The 23858-nt window shown below is 36.0% G+C and overlaps 2 protein-coding genes across 8 annotated transcripts in view; both read left to right on the top strand.

The window, feature by feature from the left end:
- LOC142353564 (transmembrane protease serine 12-like) overlaps window positions 1-23858 on the top strand; it is a 298269-nt gene that overhangs the window by 52224 nt on the left and 222187 nt on the right. The gene's annotated exons all lie outside the window — the stretch shown is intronic.
- On the top strand, window positions 836-17964 carry LOC142353131 (uncharacterized). The gene is made up of 3 exons (XM_075405341.1): window positions 836-1177; window positions 12283-12623; window positions 17722-17964. Exons 2-3 carry the CDS (start codon window positions 12351-12353, stop codon window positions 17875-17877), a joined length of 429 nt encoding a protein of 142 aa, XP_075261456.1. The 5' UTR covers window positions 836-1177; window positions 12283-12350; the 3' UTR covers window positions 17878-17964.

A 23858-nucleotide genomic window follows, 5' to 3' on the forward strand; every position in this document is an offset into this window, starting at 1 on the left:
CGCTGCAAGTTCTTAAGACTTCATATTTCGGTTTTGTCTGGAACTTTTTGTTGACCAAGGATCTGGCATTATCCCGTCCTTCACAAATGACTTCCGCTTTTGTGATCCAAACTCCGAACATCTACGCGTCGTTTTTGCTCTCAGGGATCTGTTTTTCCATTATAAAATCCAGAATAAATGACTGAATGAATTAAGTGATCAAGGTATAGAAAGCATCATTTCTTTTATGAAGTATGATTTATATTAATTTTCAATGTGTAGGACTTATGGAAAAATTAGATCAAAGTGCTGAATTTTCCCTGAAAAATCTGTTACCAACCAAATCCTACATCAAAATTTGATCGCTTCTTCTGAATTTTTTATTAGTCCTGCTTTGATAACGGTAGCAAATCTGCGAAGTCGTAACTTAAAATTAAGATTTAAAAATAAAATTGGAGAAAAATAAAATTTCATTTTAATGATTTTAATGAGCAGATTTGCAGGATCTTTTCTGTTTGTCCCCCCCCCCCAGTACGTTATGCTCCCCCATTTACAGAGCACCTGTCATTACATGGTAAATCATTGTGTAAAAACATGGCACGTGCGTCTGGGGGTCCAAATAACATGAACTCACTAAGCTGGGGGGGGGGGGGGGGACGGAAAAGATTTGATTTGCAAAATGAGCTTATTTGATGTCCCCATTTTTTACATTTTGAGCTCAATTAATTAATTAACTAATTTGGGGGTGCAAATTTGGTGCCGTATTCAGCTCTTAATTATAGTTGTATCATAAAATGACCGCATAGATGCAGAAAAGATGTCAAATAATATATAAAACAAAACAGGTCCCTTGATTTTAGTGGATCCAAAAACTACGAAAGTCGTCAATCGGTCCGATCAACTTATGCCAATTTCACTGCACGTGCTTCGAATTATTCAGGCAATTGGACGTTATTCTTTGTATTGGGTCCCCCAGTCAACGATTCTGATTGGCTACTTTTGAAAAACGAAAGCAGTTACTTTGGTGATATAATAATTGCCAATATTAACGACACTTACTTGAATCTGACGCTGAAAACTCTCATCGGAATCAAAGTTGCCACTTGTTTCTGTCCAAATGCAGAATACGTTCTCAAAACAGACGATGATGTTTATTTGCTACCCCGAAAAGTTGAACAAGTGTTGACCGATTTGTCAAGTGAGGATTTATTTCGTAACAGGATGGTTATTGAATTATGGAAAATATATTAGGAAATTGTCTGCTCAGAAATTAATATAACATATTTGTTTCCTACGAAATTAGAGGCTAGCAGCTGGCTGAGATTTGGGTTTACACTCAATTTGCATTAAACAAGAGATAAAAATACTAAAAGAAAAAGACAAACAATGCTAGCAAAGCCGTAAAACTAAAAAAATAACATGCTACTACGGCCAAAATATTTGATGCATCCATTTTAGGGGTTTTTTTTATTGCGTTGTGAATGATTTTGTTTTTGTTGTATAACCATGGATACAACATAATCATCGTAACATATTTACAATTACGGTGCCTGAGTTCCATTTAAAGTTGTTGCTTAGATATTCCCACTTTTTGTTCTTTCAAATTGGTTGAAATCTGACTCAAACAACTGAGTCTTAAACCAAAACTGTTTTTAAAATCCAAAAAAACAGGATTCTCAGAAGACTTTTGTTTTCCACCCACACGATCGGGTCTTCAAATACTAGTTTTTTCGAATAATTTTGCTTTGTTGATCATTTCCGCCTTGAAAAGTTAGTATAGTTTTCGATGATTTAGTATCCATACTTTGTTTTTTTGCACATGTTCCAGCCGGTCTTCTGAGTTTTAAAACATGGTGTTGATGATGCATCAATTCAAGATAGCCAAAGCCAATAATAGAAAAATTGAAACTCTTCCCGCCAAAAAAGTGGGAACTTGACTTCGTCCAAATAACACCTGTAAAATAGTAACTCTCCGATAAAAGAGACTGAACATAAATCATCTTACTGAATTTACATTACTAGAAACGTCTTCTCTACACATAGAGTACATAGTTTTTTAGTGATTTTCTGTGCGAATTTTTTTCGCAATCCTTCTGATAAACATATTTTTTTCTGCCCAGAAGCGCCCCCTTTTTTCCGCCCGCTCTATTAGACATAAATTATAGAGGTTATTGATGACAGTTTGATGGTGGAATTCTAATTTACACAGTTACTGGATTTTTATCTTGTCGGTGTTTTATGACAATGGATATTCTATGAAAATGGGTATTCTATGACAATGGGTGTTCTTTGACGACACCCATTCTTTTTACTATACCAAAAAACTCTAAATCTGAACTGTGACATTTTTTGTTGGAAAAAATAGGTTGCAGTAGTCACCTGAAGAAGGCCATGACATTTGTTTTTGGTTTCAGACGTTTCCGCAGATGATCGCCGTAGGTCTCAGACGTTACCTAAGAAGTCCCGTTCCCCTTTAAAAAGCATTGATTCAAAAACCCGATTTTTTTCAGCATAGCTTGAGCAAAGAAGCAACTTTTAGTTTTCTGAAAGTTTTGGCAATATTTCAAACTTTTGGACAAAAAGTGACTGATTGTTTTGCAACTGTTCGATAAAAAAGAGTTGATAACAGTTAAAACTCAGGCGCATCAAAACAAAAAACGATTTTCGTTTTATCTTTTTAGAAAAGGACAGGCTTGCTAACAAAAAAGCTGCAAAGAGATTTTGATAGAAAAGTTGTACCTTTTCAGAATCAGATATTAAAGTTTGTTGGAATCTTTCTCAGATGTCCCTACAACTTCGCTTTTTGTTTTTAGATGAATAGCTGCACTTTTATTGGAAAGAAAAGCTCTTTGCTAGTTTAAAACAGCTCTAATAATTTCAATAAGCAGAACAAAAAAAAGTTTTTTGCTGCTTTTGCCTATTCATTGAAAAGTGAAAGCTATATGAGCCAGAAAATTTGAAAACAATTGATCAAAAAATAAGCTGATAGGTATGATCATTTTGTACGCTTCTTGCAATTTTCCAACTCAGATAGCAAAATCTTGATCAAAACTTATGGCAACATAGCTTCTACAAAGCTCAAATTTTTCTTTTAATTTGTCCTCGGTCTCAGCAGTTACAGTTGAAGTCCCTTTCTCCCTGGTTACAGACGTTACCAATTAGATGAAGGAAGTTTTTCCAAGGGGCACAGTAGTCGCCAACTGTCACAGTAGAAAAAAAAAGGTTTCAGACGTCACCTTAAAGGATGACGAGGATTGATAATTAAAGACTAGTTTCATATGCTACCTACACATAAAGGATTTTTCAGTTTGGTGCTCAAAACAGAAAAAATAGAAAAAAAACTGTTCGACAGAAGAGATTTAACTACAAAAAAGTTTCTTTGCAAGCTACCTATTTTGTGTTCAGTAGCTCGTGTTGCCTGAACGCATCGCCTTTTTTATAATTACGAATTTAGTGAAGCTTTTTTTTCTATTCCTTGCCTCAAACACAATTGGTTAGGGTATCGTTCACTTGAAGTATAAAAAACATCTAGAATTTAATTGTGAGCGACTAACAAAAGCAAAAGTCTTCGGTCTAATATAAGAATTATTTAGCCTTCCTAAGTTTATTGGTCAAAACCTCATAAACAAAACTAGCAATTACTTGAGTCTGTTGAGAAAAAAACGGTTAACGTTCAAACGTTCGAGAGTCTTCCTTTTTGTCAACTAAAAAGTCTTAAAGCTAGATTTGGCTTCAATAATATAGTGTAACTGTTATGGAGAAATTTGCTTCGGGTAAAATTATCAAACCAAAACACATTATTAGGTCTAATTTTTGAATTGGTGTTGGGCATCTCCACCCCCTTAACCCATAAAAATTGCGCCACTAAGAAATCTTCAAGCCTTTTTTTACCTATCTCTTATTAAGAAAGAACTCGTAAAAGACAAAGAGATCAAAACAACAAGATGACGAAGAAAAACACGCAGAGCTGCCAATTCGAACTAAAAATTTTCAGGATGTCAGACTTGAATTTCAAGAATCATCTCGATCTTCTGCAAACTGCAATTTCACAGAGAAAAAGTTTTAGAACACTGACTCTTCTAATCAACAATATCAAATAAGCAAAGGACAAAATGAGGAAAACCTCCGAAAAATTTTTTCCCGAAAACCCTCATCCAAGCACAGTTTCATCAACAAAAGAAAGAAAATCAATACTTCTCTCGAAATTACAGATTTTCGAACATTAAGTCAATAGCTGAATAACGATGGACAACTCAGCCAGTCCTCCACACGATTACGAGATGACATTAGCGTCAGTTCAAAGTGCAGCTCACGTCTTCTTGAATTCAACAGATCATCGCCAACAAGAAACGAGAAGTCAACACAGGTGCTTCAGAACAACAATATTGAGGTTAAAGCTCTACTTCAACCACCACCAATACCTCTCAGGATGAAACCTTCTCTCTTTTTGCCAACGAACAGCAATACACAACCACTGTTATCAAAATTTCTAAAAACTAGTCAAACCTTCTCAGCAAAATAGCCCAAAGCGAATCAACAACTGGATATATCCACAAATCCGTTTGCTTTTGATACAATTCAAACTGATTGACTGAATTCCGACGCAGCAGGAGACATCACATTACTTCAAACAAAGCAACCAATAGATGTTTCGTTTGAGGTTAATGTAACCTCCAACAAAAAATTGAATGATTCGCCAAAAATTCAACCGTCAGCAGCCACAAGCACAACTTTTGACACCAAACAACATAACACCAACATTCAAAATACTAAACATAAAGCTGAAAATAAATCAGGATACAGTAAAAACAGCGTTGAGTTTAGCATAACTCAACAACAGAAAACACCCGCTGAGGATACGTACCTGCAGACGTATGAATTTGCCAATAGAATTAGTATTCAGAACAACACTTACAATCAATTTCCTGTACCTAACAATATTGATAACATGCCAACTTTTACAACTATCTCCTCTAGTGCCCTTCAACAGGTAACACGGCCATTTGAACAACCCCAGGATGCTTTTTAGTAAATGCGGCTCAACAAAACGATCCACTACTTTTGAAAAACCGTGAAACACAGATCGCTTTAGAAAGTTCTACTGCACAGAACCAATGAGAAGTGCAAAATCTGCCCACTACAAGAGATAATAAAATGGCAAACAAACAATGCAAGCAGTTGTCAGACCAAAAACAAAAATTCAGGAACCGCGAGTTGACTCTGGAGGACTTGACATCAATGTACGAAATCTCAAAGAGCAAACGTGTCAAATTCAAACAGAAAATGTACAGCAAACCGCAGTGAGTACAGAAAAGATTTGCAGTTATCAGTTTCCTCCTTGTACTATAGCAGAAACTGCGATTGCTTCACAAGTAAAGAACCGGTTTCCAATTCTCAAATGAATACTCAAAAAACTCTGGTGCTTCACAACTCGCAATGACGTCAAACGAAATGGGAATAAACATATATGTTGCAAATGGAGAGCTGTTAAACCAGCCTTTCAACATCGTCAACTCGATCGCTATGGAGAATATTGCGCACACTACAGAAAATCAGATAGATGGTAGTTCACAGTAATGGCAGCATTTTCACCATCAACAGCACCTCAGTAACCACTTAGTTTGTAAAGAAATTGAGAATAATATGGAACCAAGTAATTTTGTACAACCGTACAGGACAAAAACAGTTAATGATTTCAATTCCACATCGGTGAACTGGTTGCTAGGCCTACCAAAATCAGTCCAAAAAGTAGTCAGCTGATCATTTACAACTGAACCACAGACCCCCTGCCACAACATTTTATAACAACAGCAAAAACTACCCAAACGAAATTTCTCAATTATTTGGTCCATTAGTTGCAATGTTTAATGATATCAGCAACTCAAATTGTTCTCGTTTTGCTCAACTGGCGCAATGTTTTCCACCACCAGTTCCAGAAGACCTATGCAAAAATTACATTGCCAACAACGCTGTAAGTAATAAGCAAGCAATAAAACTACCACCACAGTCACTGCCGCACTTCAATGGCAACCCTCTGCGATACCATAAATGGATTAAAAATTTCTTTCTATGGTTCATAAAAATACTGGTATAACTGATACACACCGGATCACATATCTTCAAAACTCAATCTCTGGAAATGAAAAACAAATCATTGAGTCGTACTCCTGTAACCCAACGTATTATGAAACAGCTCAAAATGAACAGATGAACCATTTTGAAGACCTAAGTGTTGTAGTAAGCACCTTTATAAATCAACTCGAGTCGTGGCACGCCACTGATTCAAATAATGAAAAATCATTTGTCGCATTCTCACATTTTCTAAAGAGCTTAGTTCAAACATTTGAATACCTTGGCTTCCAGGCAGACCTTCAGAGTTCCACATTGCTCAAAAAAGCGAAAGAAAAAGTGTCTTATAATATTTTGTTGAAATGGACTGAACATAGGCTCACAGCAACAACTGAACCAGCATCACTCCGTTCCTTCTAACAGTTTTAAGAAGTTCTTGCTCAAATTTACGATACCATCAATCGCGAGCAAGCCTTTACGTCATTTATAAAACAACGAAACAACATAGACAACGTCAAAGATTTAAGTGTTTCGATGGTTCACTATAAACCGACATCACAAATGAATAATCAAAGCCTATTCGGCAATGACAATTCTAACGCTGTTTTGAAATCTGCAATTAAACCACAAATAACCACTTCTACTAGGGAGTTTTCATCCTCAGTAACTATCTCAAACAACACAAAAACTAACGGAAAACAGCAAAACAACCGACATTGCCCTCATTGCAATAATAACCGTTTTTTGGCAACTTGTCCCGACTACCAAAAGCAATCACCACAAGATCAATATAAAATTGTTATCAAAAACAAATTGTGCACAATCTGTTTCAGCAATAATCACCTCAGAGAAAATTGTTCTTCACAAAAGAACTGCCATTCCTGCAACGGCCGATATCTTTCTACTCTACACGATCCTTCAAAACAAGTGAAACGACCGCAAGCAGCACTCTCAACAAAATTTGCTCCATTTATTCTTACACAGCATTCATCAAATGAAGTGTCACCAAGCCAAAACCAACAACAACACTTTCGCTATTGACAAACTTTTGGTAAAACGAAAGAGCCAAATACTCAGAGAAGTAACCTCGATTCTCAAATAACCAAAGCTTCTGCGTAAATAAAAATTAGTCTACTTCGAGAGACTGGCTTGAACAACTACAGCTGATGTCGGTGTCGTTTGTCAGTGGCAACAAAGCCTTTGATGCGTACGCACTCATAGATCTCGGCAGCCAGTTCACATTCTTGCTTGACACCATAACATATTTTCTAGCACTTCCTTGCGAAGCGCAAAAATCAACTACACTCCAATACGTGAACGCCCAGAACGAAATGCGACTCTCAAAAATAACAGCGCCAGTCGTTACCACTTCATGTGAATCATTGAGACAAAACTTTGAGATATCTCGTGCATACAGCACGCCAGCAATGAACGTCACACCAGCCAACATAATTGAGTTGAATCAAATATGTGACAAATTTAATAATCTCCGCCACAGCCATTTCCCACAGATTGTTGGAGCCCTCTTGGTGTAAACACCTTTGCTTACACTTTTCCAATCGAAGTAATACCCGGAAATATAAATCAACCGTTTGGTGTGAAAACAAAACGCGGATGGACATTAGCTGGGGAGTAAGAAACTTCTCTCAATTCTTCAGAATCTAAATTTAACCATCATTCAACAACAACCAAACAATTTATTTATCATGTTTCAAGAGAGCAGACGGAAGAGCCACAATTAAGCGAATTATTTGAGCATTTCTTGAAAATTGAAAGTGAAGGAACACAAGAAAGCAGTTCTGTTCTTTCAGATGAAGACAATGATGCCATGCCTTAAAAGTTCTTCGGAAAACTGTCCGACATACCTCTGTGAAGTATGAAATTGGTTTTCCCTGGAAAACGCCCTGCATTTTGGAGAACAATTAATACTGTGCTCTTAACCAGCTGCGGTGCTAGGAGAAAAGATAAGGTAATAATCCCACGCTGAAAGAAAAATACGATCAAACGCTTTCAACAGACTTAATCAAAAATTACATAAAACCAGTCAAAATGACGGAACCTGAATTGAAAAAATTGGTACCAGCCCCATCATCCTGTTCAAAATCCAAACAAACAGGGACAAATCGACGGGTGGTAAATTCCGATTCAAAGTATCGAGGACAGTCATTGAAGCGAAAGACACTGTAATGCAAATCAAAGAATGCCTCCATCGAGGAAGTTTCAAAATAACCAAGTTCTTATCAAACTTTCCTGAAGCGCTGGAACGAATTGCATGTGAAGACTAAGACGAGTCAAAAGATTTCACTCGCGTATTAGGACAAAAACGGAATTTCGTTGATGAAAAATTTTTCATAAAACAATGGGAAGAATTTCCAAAGAATGCAGCAATGTATACCCAAAGAAAACTTTTTTGTTTTGTTGCGTCGATTTTCGACCCAATCGGTATTGCGTCACCAGTGACTTTAGGTTTCAGGGTTGTAATGCACAAATTTGTCAACTGGGTTTAAAATGGGACACACCACTACTTAAGAAACTACGTAAACCACTGCAAAAAATACTAAACGGTTATTTCAGATCACCCCAATTGACAAATCGCGAGCATTCAAATTTCCTGCAACTTCACAAGAAATTGAACGTCAATTGCACGTCTTTGTTGATGCGTATACTTTTGCTATGGCAGCAATAATTTATCTTCGGAATTATGACAATAACACCAAACAAACAGAAACCAGCTTCATAATCAAAAAATGCAAAGTAACTCCTTTAAAAGCGTTAAGCGTTCCAAAACTTGAGTTTGGGGCTGCAATAATTGGGATACGACTACACAAAACAGTTCAAAGAAAGACAACACTCAAGATACACGATACACACTTTTGGACAGACAGTCGAGTTATTTTTGATTGCATTGCTTCTACGAAGAAACAGAAACTTTTTGTCGCCAACCGAATCCGAGAAATACACGAATCTTTAAAATCCAGTCAATGGTATTATATACCATCAAATTAAAACTCTGCAGACAATGGAACACGTGGCCTAGAACAAGAAGAATTATGTTTTAAATGATTACAAGCTCCTGGTTTCCTAAAAAAACATTTCTCCGACTGGAACGCAGCTCACAAAAAAATAGTTTTTGTTCACACAACGAGTACATAAAAACCAAACGAACCAGTCATTGACCCAACACGTTTTCGATCTTGGACAAATCTGCTGTTAACATTCGCAACTATTTACAACCTTCTCTTCAGAAATAAAAAAAGAAAAAAATAACAAAGAGCAGTACACTGCAGACGAGATCAATCAAGCACACAGTCACTTAATTCAAATTTCACAGGAAAAATTTTTCCATTCAGCTATTCACTCGCTAAAAAGAGGACGTAAACTAGACTCTAATTGCAAGATCCGATCCCTAAATCCGTACTTAGACAAAAACGGACTACTTAGATCACAAGGCCGACTACAATTTGCTCCTGAAGAGTTACAATTAGCTAAATTACCATTAATTCTTCATGCCAAAGACTCAAAAATACGCCTGTATCTTGAGCATGCGCATCACGTTCGTATACACCAAGGTACCGAAGACGTCAGAGCTTTTGTCCAACAGCAAAACATTGTTATCGGCCTCAGGAAAACTTTGTTAAGCAACAGGTTTCGATGTCTTTTGTGCCGCCATTTTGTTGCCCAAAAAATCCAGCCGTCAATGGCTCCACTACCAGTTTGCAGGTTTCCTGATACTTTCTCGCAATTCCCATTCACTAATACAGGAATTGATTTTTTCGGGCTTTTCCATATCGAAGACACCAAAGACAAACTCACCAAGTACTACGGCCTCATTTTCACATGCATGGTCACACGCGCCACACTTCTTGAGTCATGCCCTGATTTGAACAAGGTCACTTTTCTCAACGCCCTCCGACGTTTTGTTTCTCGAGGATGTCAACCAAAACTTATTCTGAGTGACAACGGCAAAATATTTGTTGGAGCAAACGAAGAATTGAAGCCATGCGTCCGTAGTATCGACAATCAACGCATTTCTCTGAACTTCTTATTAAGAACACAGTTTGGAAATCTAGCCCACCATACGGACCACATTTGGTGGTGCGTCGGAACGTTTGATCCAAAATGCTAAACGGATCAATTTAATCATTCTAGGTAGCAAGAGGCTTACATCAGGTGTCTTCCATACCATCATGGTTGAGACCTAAAACATGTTGAACACTCGACCCCTTTTACATGTGGCCGACGTACCGGACAATGAAGAACCCTTCGCCCCAAATGATTTTCTGGTGCAGAGACCTTACAACCATGCCAGCATCATCCAAGTCGCGAAAAAACCTACAGCAGCTTATAAACCACGTCTGGAGACGCCTAGTCAAAGAGTAGCTTCCCATATTAACTAAGCGAAGCAAATGGTCCGAACAGAGTGATTCGTTGAAAGTCAATGAACCGGTGTGGATACTCAAAGACCTCACTCCGCGTGAGATATGGCCTCTGGGACAAATTGTGGAAACGTTGCCTGGAAAAATTGGATCTGTACGCGTTGTCAAGGTTAAAACGGCTTACGGTACGGACGTCCGCCACGTTGCCGATCTCACTCGTGTTTTGATTGATTAGCCGTTTTTTGCTTACTTTTTTTCAGAACGGAAATCTAGGCAACGCGAGCTACCCTCTGGTCTATTGGTTACATCATTCGCCTCTTCTTTGGTTTAGGTTATGGGTTTCCTCTCCCCGAAGCCTGTTGATGATGCATCACTTCAAGATGCCCAGAGCCAATATTAGAAAAGTTGAAACTCTTCCCGCCAAAAAAGGGGGAACTTGACTTCGTCCAAATAACGCGTGTAAAACAGTAACTCTCTGATAAAAGAGACTAAACATAACTCATCTTACTGAATTTACATTAATAGAAACGTGTTCTCTACACATAGAGTACACATGGCATGGGTTGCTGCATCAGGATTATGTAGCAGTTTTATTGAACGGAGTAGAGCACAATTGTTGTGTAAACAAGAGAAGGATCAAGGTGTTTAAATCTTCTTTGATTAGCTCAGCGTCGACCTTAGTTGGCTACTATTAGTTTAGACTTCGTCTCTTAAAAAGTGGTAGGAACGGAACACTGAAGTTCCCGGCGACTGACATTTTGCCGAAGGTGCAACTGCAGTCCTTTTATCTGCGTTGAAGGAATGGATATAGAATTTATGAGATCGTTTTTTGACAACCCTTATCAATTTGATTATCATTTTTCTTTGAATAATTCTATAAGGAGGTGAAAATATCATTTGATCCCTTCGTCTGAGGAGAACTTAAAACAATCACACAGATCCAACAACGTGATCTAAGTTGAAGCCAATCAGGTCAACCACTCCTATAACAGTGCAATAATTGTTGCAGCAACTTAATGTGTTCTCTTTCTTTGTTGTTTATCGATTGCAACAAGTCCGCAGTAAAATAGAAGCTTCATTTCCCCCATTGGAATGATTTAAGGAGAAATGATTTTGTCCAGTTCCAAAGTGTCATCGCAAATTTTAGAACTACGCGACCCAAACCTTATCAATCGCATCAAACCAATGACAGGCGTTTAATCTGGAAAAACCTGAGCTATCAAACACTTTCTGAGCGAGCTCAATTCTTGGGATATTAAGATATTCAATTGATCATGTGGTAGAAAGGTCGAAAATTTGCCGGTTTACTTGAAATTTTAGATATTGGTCTTAGAAAATCTCTGCAACTGTTGTTCTCTTCATAAATTCATTGTTTTACAGATTGGGGTTTTGCTTGTTTCTACAAGACATTAGATTTAAGGTTTGATTTTTACCCTCTTGAAACATTAATTGCAAGGGTTCTGTGGGTTTAGTGTGTTATTTTTGTAGTCATTAAGTTATTGTGTGATTGTTAAGTATATCGTTGATAAAATTCGATTGGAGATGTTCATCTCGAAAGTACCTTTCATGTCTTTAGACAGCTTAGGCGAGAAGAAATTAAGGTGTTGACTTGTTAGTTTATGAGCAAAAACTACAGAGAAAAACTTTAAGTCACTGGCGAGTTTCAGATGAGTTTCAAGTTTCAGTCCACTGGCAAGTTTCACTCCTTTTTCAGATGTGGCACAATTTATAAAGTACGTGTTAAGCATGATTTCCAGCAGTTCCTGCCGTACCTTAAGACTTAGTTTTTCCTCAATGATAAATAGTGATCAGTTGTTTTTCATTCCTGTTACGAAATAATGATTCCGATTATTATTAGAGAGAAGTCTCATTGGAAATGAACACGTGAACAATCTTGAGCCCCGATTTTATTCAGGGTCAAAGTGTATGGCAAAGGACAAAGTATTCAGAGTGGGGGAACACAAAATTGGGATATCATTTGAACAATTCCCCTTCAATTCTTACCCATTTTACTGTTGGGGTCACCTTTACTTGTTCACGATGAACGTTGCCAAAGATATAGCTGTGGATTGCATTCACACTTGCATCGGGCTCGATCCGAAAGAGATTCACAAAAACAAAGACATGTTTTGTCATTACGTAATTGAAGACGCACATATTGGCTCGTGTATTGCGTATACACAGAGAAACAAAACAAAGGTGGCAACTGTTTCCTTATCAGTAGTAAGATTAATTCAAAAAAATTTCTCAAAATTCAAATTGGGAGTACTACCATACCACACTCGTAAGTAGTAGTTAATAATTGACGTTTGTTGTTGGCTTTATGGTTAACAGCATAGGTCTAGGAAATAAACCCCAACGAAAAAACCCCCAGAGAAAAAAAAACATTTGAAAATTGAATTTCGGTCATGATAAATTGTTCGGTTGTGGTGGTTTCGTATCAAGTCCCAGGGGCCGCTAACGCATGATCATGGCTAGCGAGGCATGACCAAATGCCCTAAATACGCAGTTCTTTAATAGTCAAGTGGGGGTTTATTTCTGTGCGGGTTTATTGCTGTGGTTTTTCCAAGGTTATTTCCCGTAACCGTCACAACACTGAATTTGAGGCATCTACGTAGCATGAGGCGTGGGCGACTTGAGACTTTGAAAGATCAATTGTCTGAAAAACTACAAAAACCACATTAAAACACGCACGTGCAAATTTCAAAACGGATCCTACGATACCAGAGTTTCATATAAACTGTGTTAGATCTCAAATTTGCAAGTTCGTGTTTCAAGCAAGGTTATGTGATTCCTGCTAAAGTAACGGCGAAATTCTGACTTCATGGTTCTCGATGAATATCAGATTTCCGCAATGATTTCATTGGAGTCTCGTAACCTATAATTACAAATTGTACCCAAATAGTCATAAGATATCGGATTACGTTTTCTGAAATCTACATGAAATTTGACACTCCGTCGCGGTTTGAGCGCTGAGACTACATTGCAAGATCTTGTTAAGCTTCCTGTAACCCCCCGCACCCGATTAGCCGAAATTTACTTTGTACCTGTTCAATTTTGATACATGTAAGAAGGTGCATTTTGTCATGATACCTGATAAGAGAATAATAAGATTTAATACTAAAACTTTATCTTATGCGGTATAACTTTATCTTATCAGATATTACAAGACAGAGCTTCATCTTTGATACACTCTTAAACGATAGAAATTCCCCAACCACTGGGGCTGGCTACTTGCTTAGCCTATTCTTTTTAGAATGGTTTAATTGATTTTCTGTTACATTTTCCGTGGACTTATCAAGGATAGTTTTCGTGATCCATGTATGTGGGTCTCCTTAATCTGGGCAAATTTAAAGATTTCGATAACTGATTGCAAAGGTTTTACACGTTTTGGTGTTATTTTTGCAAAATTTAATAAATTTTAATTTCTTTCGCTCAATTCGAATCTACAGAAAAACAAAAGCAACCAGAACAAATTAAAGAATAAGTGATTTGTCGAATTATGAAACGCCTTCGTTTTTACGCAATTTAAATTTTCAAAGGAAAATTGGAAAGGAAATAATGAAAGGCATTGATTTGGTAGATTTGGGAATAATTTTATATATCTTTTGAAAACACTTCAAGTAGATCTGACTGCATTATAACGTACAATTTTGCGTATTCTAAATTATTAATTGGAGTATGTGACGAAAATTATCCCGACAAATATCTAATTTTCTTTTTTTTCTCAGCAAACAAAGGAAATTCAGAAATCATTGGTATGATGTTCATCTTCACAAATAATTATTTTAGCTATAAACAAAGAAAACGCCACTATGAAATTCATTAAAAAATGAAAGGAATACTTTTCAGAAAATTGAGAAAAAATACTGATTTTTTTAATCAACTCCATATGCTTGTTGAATGCTCTGTATTTTTTTTCCGGAGGAAAAAATTCCTTGTTCCTCAAGTGTACTCAGATTTAAATGATTTAATTGAAATAGGGAAAATTCTCTAGAGTATACTGCTCGCAATAAGCCCAAAAAGCAGACAAACTTTTTTTTATTGAAATCGTAAATTAAAAAAACTCATAAACTGGTTTTTATCGGATTAGAACTGTTTTTGAATTGATTGCTTCTGGATGAAACAACAGTTCTTCCATTTGAAATTTTTGAATATATAAACAACGACAGAGCTCGCGATAAAAAATTAGATCAATTCTGATTTTCTTCCTCATTCTTTTTTATGAGTTTATTTTATAAAATTATTTTTGTGTACTTCCTTATTCGTTTGATGAGCTTCTTTTCAATAACTCCAAGAAAAACAATTTTACAAGTAACTTTTAGAAAAGAAGGATACTTTTTTAAATTTTGTTTTTGATAAAAATGAATTGTTCGGTTTTTTTATTGTAAGGTTAATCAGTATTGCCCGAAACTGTTCCTTCAAATAGCCATCAAAGAGCTTTATTGAACTGATTAAAAGAAAACATAACTTGCCAATTTTACATTCTGTGACTAAACAGAAAAAAAACTAAACTTTTTAAAATTGATGGGAAGGATTATATCCAAAACTCCGTACCTGTATCTTTCTATTTTTATTTTAGTTCGATGTTGACAGTTTTGATGTGTATTTTTTTTATTCAATCGAGTCTCCTGTGAAATCTCGAACACTTCTCAAGAGAAATAAAACTTCCGTTTTTGGAATAGAGAGAAACTACACTGTTTGATCTTTTTAAAAATTTTTTGCATTTAATTTTTTATCTTAGACTCTTCAGTTTAATTACAGATTTATTTTTTGGAATAACAAAGGGTACCCAAAATAATTTGGATTCTGTACAATAACGGAACTGGATAGTTGGGTAAAATTTTGTTTTTGTTTTTCGAACTGCAGAAAAAAACTTATAAGTTTTCTGATGTTCATTCAAAAACAACGCAAAAAATCGCCAAAAGTTGTATCGAAATGTTTTAAAGATCTGTCAATTGTTTCTCAAAGTGGCATTGCTTCCTTTAATTGTCGCAGTACGCATTCTAGATTCTGTCTATTTGTTTACAAAATGATAATATTCTTGTATAGATTCTTACAGAAAGTTCCAGCTTTGATTAATATAAGTTGCTGCCAAACTGTCCGAAAATTAAAAATTTGAAACCATGTTTTAGATATATGCATCTGAACTAAGTGTAGAATAAATTACTTCAATTTTCGTTTACATTCAATGAACAATGTTTTTATTTTTCTAACATTAAAATTTGGATCTTTTCCGCTAGCCCTCCTCCCCCCCCAGTAAATTAGGCACCCCCAATTGGTATGTTTGAGCACTATGTACGCCATTGAAAAGTTACGTATAAATACGTGTGAACAGGCGTTTAGAAAATACTAATAGAGCATATGATGTAAACATCGACCCAAAACATGTTCTTACTGTATTTTTGGAGTTACGGCCTTTGTATTGAGATCTACAAACTCTATTTTCAAGAAAATTGTTGCAAATGCGGTTTGTGATGTATTGTACCCGGCACGTAATTTAAAATAAATAACCTTTTAAGAAGAGAGCTAAACATTAATTTTTTGGGGGTGCCTAAATTTTGGCTATATAAAACGGGGGGGGGGGTAGCGGAAAAGATCCCAAAATTTTTGGGTTCTGATGGAATTATTGTTTATTTTTAAAGGTTTAGGTTTCAAGCACCTGCTATGTTTATTTGGGCCATTTGACATTAATGATAGGTTTTCAGTTTTCGAATTGGTTTGTTATCCTGGTTGAAGTTCAAGTTTTTCTTGATGAATAAGCTTTCGTTTTTCTAATTAGATAGGCAGGCAGTAACTAGACATTAATGCTATTACATTGGTTATCTGCTAAGAAACTAATAATAATTAAATTGGCAAATAATTTATTGAAAGTCCCTCGGATTACTAGTTGCGGGTCTAAAGACTAACTGCTGACTAACTCTTACTCTTATCTCTGCCCATGAAAAAAAAATAAAAGTATTGCTCTTCGGTTTTAATTAAAGAAATTCGCGAAAGAAAATTTTCGGATAGATGAACTTGTTTAGCACTGAAAACGGTGACCAAGTATTGTTTCTAAGTATTGCTGTTAAAAAGACAGATTTAAGCTAAAATTGCTATTTGGCAAGTGGTAGAGCCGAACGGGCTCAGAACGGAATGCGCAGAGCGTAAAATGAGATTCCCGGGGCAAATGTCCTCCCTAAAATCCTCCCATTTTGTTGTAAGAGTAGGGGGTAATTCGTATATGGGGGTAAATAGTGTAAGAATGAGGGGGGTAAATTGTTCAGAGGGGGTAAAACGATGCAAGAGTTGGTATGCCAAGGGGGGGGGGTAAAATTGTGTAAGAGTGAGGGGGTAATTTGTCCAGAGGGGGGTAAAATGAGCTAAGAGTTGGGCTGCCAAGAGGGGTAAAATGATGTAAGAGTGGGGCTAAAATGGGAGGATTTTTTAGGAAGATGCAGCTCAAAACTCTTACGTCTTTTTGGTCTGCATTGGGCTTCCAAGGGGGGTAAAGTGGTGTAAGAGTGAGGGAGTAAAAGACAAATTAACCCCCCACTCTTACATCTTTTTGGTCTGTCAATGGGGTAAAACGATGTAAGAGTTCGGGGGCAATGAAGAAATTACCCCCGAACCCTTACATCGTTTTACCCCCCTTGGCAGACCAAAAAGAGGTAAGAGGGGGGGGGGGGGTGTTAATTTGTCTTTTACCCCCTCACTCTTACACCGTTTTACCCCCGTTGGAAGCCCAATGCAGCCCAAAAAGATGTAAAAGTTTTGAGCTGCATTTTCCTAAAAAATCCTCCCATTGCAGCCCCACTCTTACGTCATTTTGTGCGGAAAAATTCAACCCGGGTTTAAAGCCGAATGATTCCCGTGTTCTGATTGGTTGATCGGAAACTCATTACTTTAAAGGTAGTTTTTTGTGAAAAAGTGAAAAATACTTATAAAATAGCGTAAAGAAGCTCTATCCGGGGTCGCAGCCTCATCCCTCCCCCGTCATGGGGTTTGCGGCAACGGAGGTTGTTCAAAGAGTGGAGCGTAACCCGGCTGGAGTGCACCATAGATATCTGCGACAACTAACTAATTCGCCATTTCTTACGTTGGTTGTACTTTAATTTAAACCAATCAGATTATTTGTCCAATAAAATCTAAGCTTTGGGCTCTGATTCTGTTTTTTTTTCATATTCAGCTCTGCGCCCGTTCGGCTCTAATTCCTAGCTCTTTAGCAAGTAATGGTGATAAATATAATGTTGCATATAGGCAGTAATATAGAAAATCCGGAAGGGCGTAAGTTGTTGAAAGGAAACAATTCCCACAGATGCTGCATATGGACCACAAACTAGCTAGTCACATACGCCTGGTCAAAGAAATGAACAAAACACCAATAGAACAACACATATCAGTACACGGACTCAAATCAGCCCATCAATGGTCTGATATTCACAAGTTTTATACACTAAAGGGGCTTTTGTAATTGTTTCTAAATGTTACTATTTTATCATTTCAACTATTGTAATCGGTAATTATAGTTATCTTTTTTTACATTGAAAAATTAATTGACTATGGCTTTTTAATTAAGGTTAGTGCAAAGACTTCTGTTAATTCGACTCAAATAATTTAAATTTTTTGGAAAACGAAGATCTTACAAGGATTCGATTGTGCGAATCCTGCCTTAAATTTTTTTAAGATAGGGTTTTGTGGTCGAGAAGTAAATAATTTTGGGACAGCCGAAAAGAGAGGTCTGATCACTGATATCTCAGCAACATAAGACAACATCAGATAAGACAATACAAGAAAATTACTATCAAAAATATAATGTCAAACCATACTGAGCAAACTTAGAATAGTATTGCAACGCAATATTCCCTTTCAAAAAAATATTTCTTTTTCCATTTCAAAAAATAGGTCGATGACAATAAATTTTCTGTTTGCTGAAGCTATAAGGTCACGTGATAGGAAACACAACACTTGCGTGGACAATGGGACAAAGTTTCCTTCCTGTTTATCTCTTACGACCGTAGCCAAATGTGAACTGCAAAAAATTTACAAGTGTTAACAACAAAGTATGACAAAAAGGGTGTCGCCGCTCACTTTTCTATATTGTGGGAAGCGATTAAGTCTAAAAAACCAAAAAAGTTTTTTGGAATACTGCGATTTAGATTTAAAAATAAAAATAAAGAAAAAATATGTGTTCTTTCCGAAATCCTAATAACATATTTTTAACGACTTTTCTCCCAATCGGTTGTGACCACTTAAAAAACTTATATCCCAATCGGTTGAGATCACAAAAAACTTTGCAAAGCCCAGTTCGTTCCAGTGGTTTGAAATCTTGCTGGATATTCTGTTTTCTGTAGTTAACTTTTGTAACTGTATACCCGCTATGTTCTCACCGTTGCATAACAATGCGTTTGACTATTTGCTAATATTAGTTTTTTCAGTATCGAATTGGACTGAGTTGCCACATATCACACAAAATCTCCAAATCCGGGAACAAACTGAAGACAAAGATATATATATATATATATATATATATATATATATATATATATATATATATATATATATCTAAGACCTGTTTATGCAAAAATGTTTAAGATTAACTTATGTTGTCTTTTGCCTTTGTACTCACGAGTTGAGAAAATCGAGAACCTGGGGTTGGTAACAGTTGAATTGCAACTCCAATGGTTTGTAAATACAAGACACAGTAACACAAAAGGTACTGCACAAGACTCACTTTCAATAAAAGACAGTAACAAATTACTGCCGAAGAATAGTTAAAACGCAAGACACAGAAACACGTTATTTTGTAATCAGATCAGTTTATTTTAGCAATCTTTTTTGTTGAGTTATATAAAGGAAGCGGTTTGATATTGCTAATACTGTTGAGTCTATTTGTGTTGCTAGTGTTATTTCCTTTTTTTCTCCGCATCACTTGACTATGACTAAACTTGTAACTAAAAAAATCTGGGACATTTACGATGACTAATGGACTACCAATTTTTACTTTTCCGTTTTTTTCTATGGTTCACAGTTGGCGGTTACTCGTTGCGCAAACTGTCTCAGATGAGATACGAGTGAGCTTGTGAAGTTTTCGATGATCGACGAATTTTTTTGCGCATGGTAAATATGACATGTTGCCAAGCAAGAAGTTTTTTTTTGGGTTATAGCTTACAAGATGTTTACGTCAGAATTGACTGGTGTCAATTGTCTTGCATTAAATAAAGCTCACCAAGACTCATTGTTGTTGAATCCAATAATTAAGGTTAGAGCAAGGAATTTTGTTTTTCGGATCAAATAATTAAAATTGGTTTGAAGATGAAGTTCTTAGAAAAATTCGATTGATAGAATCGTGCCTTAACTTCTTTTTGTACCATACTGAACAAACCATACTGAACGAGCTTAGAATAGAATTGCAACGCAAAGCTCTGAGAGGAAAGTAATTAAACATATTGCGCTTTCAAAAAATAGTTCTGTCATTAAAAAGAGACGATGACGATGAATTTCATGTTTGCTGAAGCTATAAGGTCACGTGGTAGGAAAATTAAAACTGGCGTGGACAATTGGACAAAGTTTCCTTTCTTTTTATCTCTTCAGACCGTTAACAAATGTGAACTGTAATAAACTTACAGTTGTTAACAACAAAGAGTGACAAGAAGGTTGTCGCCGCTCACTTTTCTATATTGTAGAAAGTAATTAAATCTAAAAAATCAAAAAAGTTTTTTTAACACTGCATTTTAGATTAAAAAAAAACAAAAAAAAGTTTTTTGGTTCTTTCCAAAATCGTAACAACATATTTTTAGAGGCTGCTCTTCCAATCGGTTGTGTTCACAACAAAAAAGTTGCACCGCCCAGTTCGTTCCAGTAGTTCGAAATCTGGCTAGATATTCTGTTTTCTGTAGTTGGCTTTTGTAACTGTATATCCGCTAGATTCTCACCGTTGCATAACAATTCCTTTGACTATTTGTTAACATTAGTTTTTTCAGTATCGAATTGGATTGCGTTGCCACAGATTACATAAAATCTCCAATTCCGGGAAACAAATCGAAGACAAAGATATATATCTAAGACCTGTTCATGCTAAAAAATTTTAACATTAACTGATGTTGGGTTTTGCTTTTGTAATCACGAGTTGAGAAATTCGAGAACCTGGGTTTCGTAACATTTGAATTGCAACTTCAATATTTTGTAGATACAAGACACACTGACAGAAAATGTACTGCTCCAGACTCACTTTCAATAAAAAACAGTAACAAAATACTGCTCAAGAGTGGTTAAAACGCAAGACACAGAAACACGTTATTTAATAATCAAGTCGGTGTAATTTTGCAACCTTTTTGGCTGAGTTATATGAAGAAAGCCGTTTGCTATGGCTAATTTTGTTGAGTCTATTTGTGTTGCTAGTGGTATTTCCCCTTTTTCTCCGCGTCACTCGACTATGACTGTACTTGTAACTATAAATAAAACGAACTATTACGATGACTAATGGACTACCATGTTTTTGCATTTCCCTTTTTTTCTATTATTCACAGTTGGCAGATTCTCGTTGAGCAATCTGTCTCAGATAAGATACGAGTAGGTTTATGTTCGTCGAAAAAATGTTACATGATCGACAAATTCCTATGCGTATGGTAAATATGGTAAACAAAGCATTTGTTGCCTAGCAGGAAGTGTTTTGGGGTAACAGCTTACAAGATTTTTACGTCAGAAATGACTGGTGTCAATGGTCTTGCATTAAATAAGGCTCAACAAGACACATTGTTTTTGAATTCATTAATTAAGGTTAGTGCAAAGAATTAATTTTATTTTTTTGGCTAAAATAATTTAAATTTTTCGGAAAATGAACTTTTAAAAGGTTCCGATTGCGAGAATCCTGCAATGAATTCTATTTGTACCATAGTGAACAAACCATACTGAACAATCTTAGAATAGAGTTGCAACGCAATGCTCTGAGAGGAAAATAATTAAACATTTTGCCCTTTCAAAAAATAGTTGTGTCATTAAAATAAGACGATGACGATGATTTTCATGTTTGCTGAAGCTATAAGGTCACGTGGTAGGAAAAACAGAACTGGCGTGAAAAATTGGGCAAAGTTTCCTTTCTGATTATCTCTTAAGACCGTTGTCAAATTTGAACTGCAAAAAAATTAAAAGTATTAAGTAATTTTTAAAAAAAAAATTTAGAAAAGGTCATTAGCATTTACCAGGAGACAAAGCTCAAAACACATCAGCAACGAACTCAATCGCCGTCAATTATTAATGTTTGTAAAATTTTTTAATTGGAACAGGTCTGGTCCCGACCAAAGTATGTCAAGAAGAGTGTCGCCGCTCACTTTTCTATATTGTGGAGAACGTCTCATTCTAAAGAATCAAAATAGTGTTTTTGATTAAAAAACAAAATTACAGGAAATTTATGTGTTCTTTCCGAAATCATAATCTTTTCAACGGCTTTTCTCCCAATCGGTTGCGACCAAATAAAAAACTTACATCCCAATCGGTTGAGATCACGAAAAAAATTTGCAAAGCCCAGTTCGTTCCAGTAGTTCGAAATCTGGATGGATATTCTGTTTTCTGTAGTTGGCTTTTGTAACTGTATATCCGCTATGTTCTCACCGTTGCATAGCAATTCCTTTGACTATTTGTTAACATTAGTTTTTTCAGTATCGAATTGGACTGCGTGGCCACAGATCACACAAAATCTCCAATTCCGGGAAACAAATCGAAGACAAAGATATATATCTAAGACCTGTTTATGCAAAAAAATTTAACATTAACTGATGTTGGGTTTTGCTTTTGTAATCACGAGTTGCGAAATTGGAGAACCTGGGTTTCGTAACATTTGAATTGCAACTTCAATATATTGTAGATACAAGACACACTGACAGAAAATGTACTGCTCCAGACTAACTTTCAATACAAAACAGTAACAAAATACTCCTCAAGAGTGGTTAAAACGCAAGACACAGAAACACGTTATTTAATAATCAAGTCGGTGTAATTTTGCAACCTTTTTGCTGAGTTATATGAAGAAAGCCGTTTGCTATGGCTAATTTTGTTGAGTCTATTTGTGTTGCTAGTGGTATTTCCCCTTTTTCTCCGCGTCACTTGCTATGACTGTACTTGTAACAATAATTAAAACGAACTATTACGATGACTAATGGACTACCATGTTTTTGCATTTCCGTTTTTTTCTTTTATTCATAGTTGGCAGATTCTCGTTGAGCAATCTGTCTCAGATAAGATACGAGTAGGTTTGTGTTCGTCGAAAAAATTTTACATGATCGACAAATTCCTATACGTATGGTAAATATGGTACACAAAGCTTTTGTTACCTAGCAGGAAGTGTTTTGGGGTAACAGCTTACAAGATGTTTACGTCAGAATTGACTGGTGTCAATGGTCTTGCATTAAATAAAGCTCAACAAGACACATTGTTTTTGAATTCATTAATTAAGGTTAGTGCAATGAATTTATTTTACTTTTTTGGCTAAAATAATTTAAATTTTTCGGAAAATGAACTTTTAAAAGGATCCGATTGCGAGAATCCTGCCATAAATTATTTTTATTCCATAGTGAACAAACCATACTGAACAAAATTAGAATAGAGTTGCAACGCAATGCTCTGAGAGGAAAATAATTAAACATTTTGCCCTTTCAAAAAATAGTTGTGTCATTAAAATAAGACGATGACGATGATTTTCATGTTTGCTGAAGCTATAAGGTCACGCGGTAGAAACAGAACTGGCGTGGACAATTGGGCAAAGTTTCCTTCCTGTTTATCTCATAAGACCGTTGGCAAATGTGAACTGCAGAAAAGTTACAAGCATTAAGTAGTTTTTTTAAAAAAAAATTTAGAAAATGTTAATAGCATTTACTAGGAGACAAAGCTCAAAATACATCAGCAACGAACTCAATCGCCGTCAAATGGTAATGTTTGTAAAATTTTTATAATTGGAACAGATCTGGTTCCGACCAGAGTATGACAAGAAGAGTGTCGCCGCTCACTTTTCTATATTGTGGATAACGTCTCATTCTAAAGAATCAAAATAGTGTTTTTGATTAAAAAACAAAATTACAGGAAAATTATGTGTTCTTTCCGAAATCATAATCTTTTCAACGGTTTTTCTCCCAATCGGTTGCGACCAATTAAAAAACTTACATCCCAATCTGTTGAGATCACGAAAAAAAATTTGCAAAGCCCAGTTCGTTCCAGTAGTTCGAAATCTGGCTGGATATTCTGTTTTCTGTAGTTGGCTTTTGTAACTGTATATCCGCTATGTTCTCACCGTTGCATAACAATTCCTTTGACTATTTGTTAACATTAGTTTTTTCAGTATCGAATTGGACTGCGTCGCCACAGATCACACAAAATCTCCAATTCCGGGAAACAAATCGAAGAAAAATATATATATCTAAGACCTGTTTATGCAAAAAAATTTTAACATTAACTGATATTGGG

The sequence above is a fragment of the Convolutriloba macropyga genome, chromosome 14 (assembly GCF_964194025.1).
Source record: "Convolutriloba macropyga chromosome 14, txConMacr16.3, whole genome shotgun sequence".
Lineage (NCBI taxonomy): Eukaryota > Metazoa > Xenacoelomorpha > Acoela > Convolutidae > Convolutriloba > Convolutriloba macropyga.

Excerpts from the sequence above, each read along its gene's own strand:
- LOC142353131 (XM_075405341.1), top strand. The coding sequence starts at position 12,351 with ATGGCAAAGGACAAAGTATTCAGAGTGGGGGAACACAAAATTGGGATA. Across the intron at positions 12,624-17,721 it reads CACAGAGAAACAAAACAAAG|ATGCTGCATATGGACCACAA; the intron begins GTGGCAACTGTT and ends CAATTCCCACAG.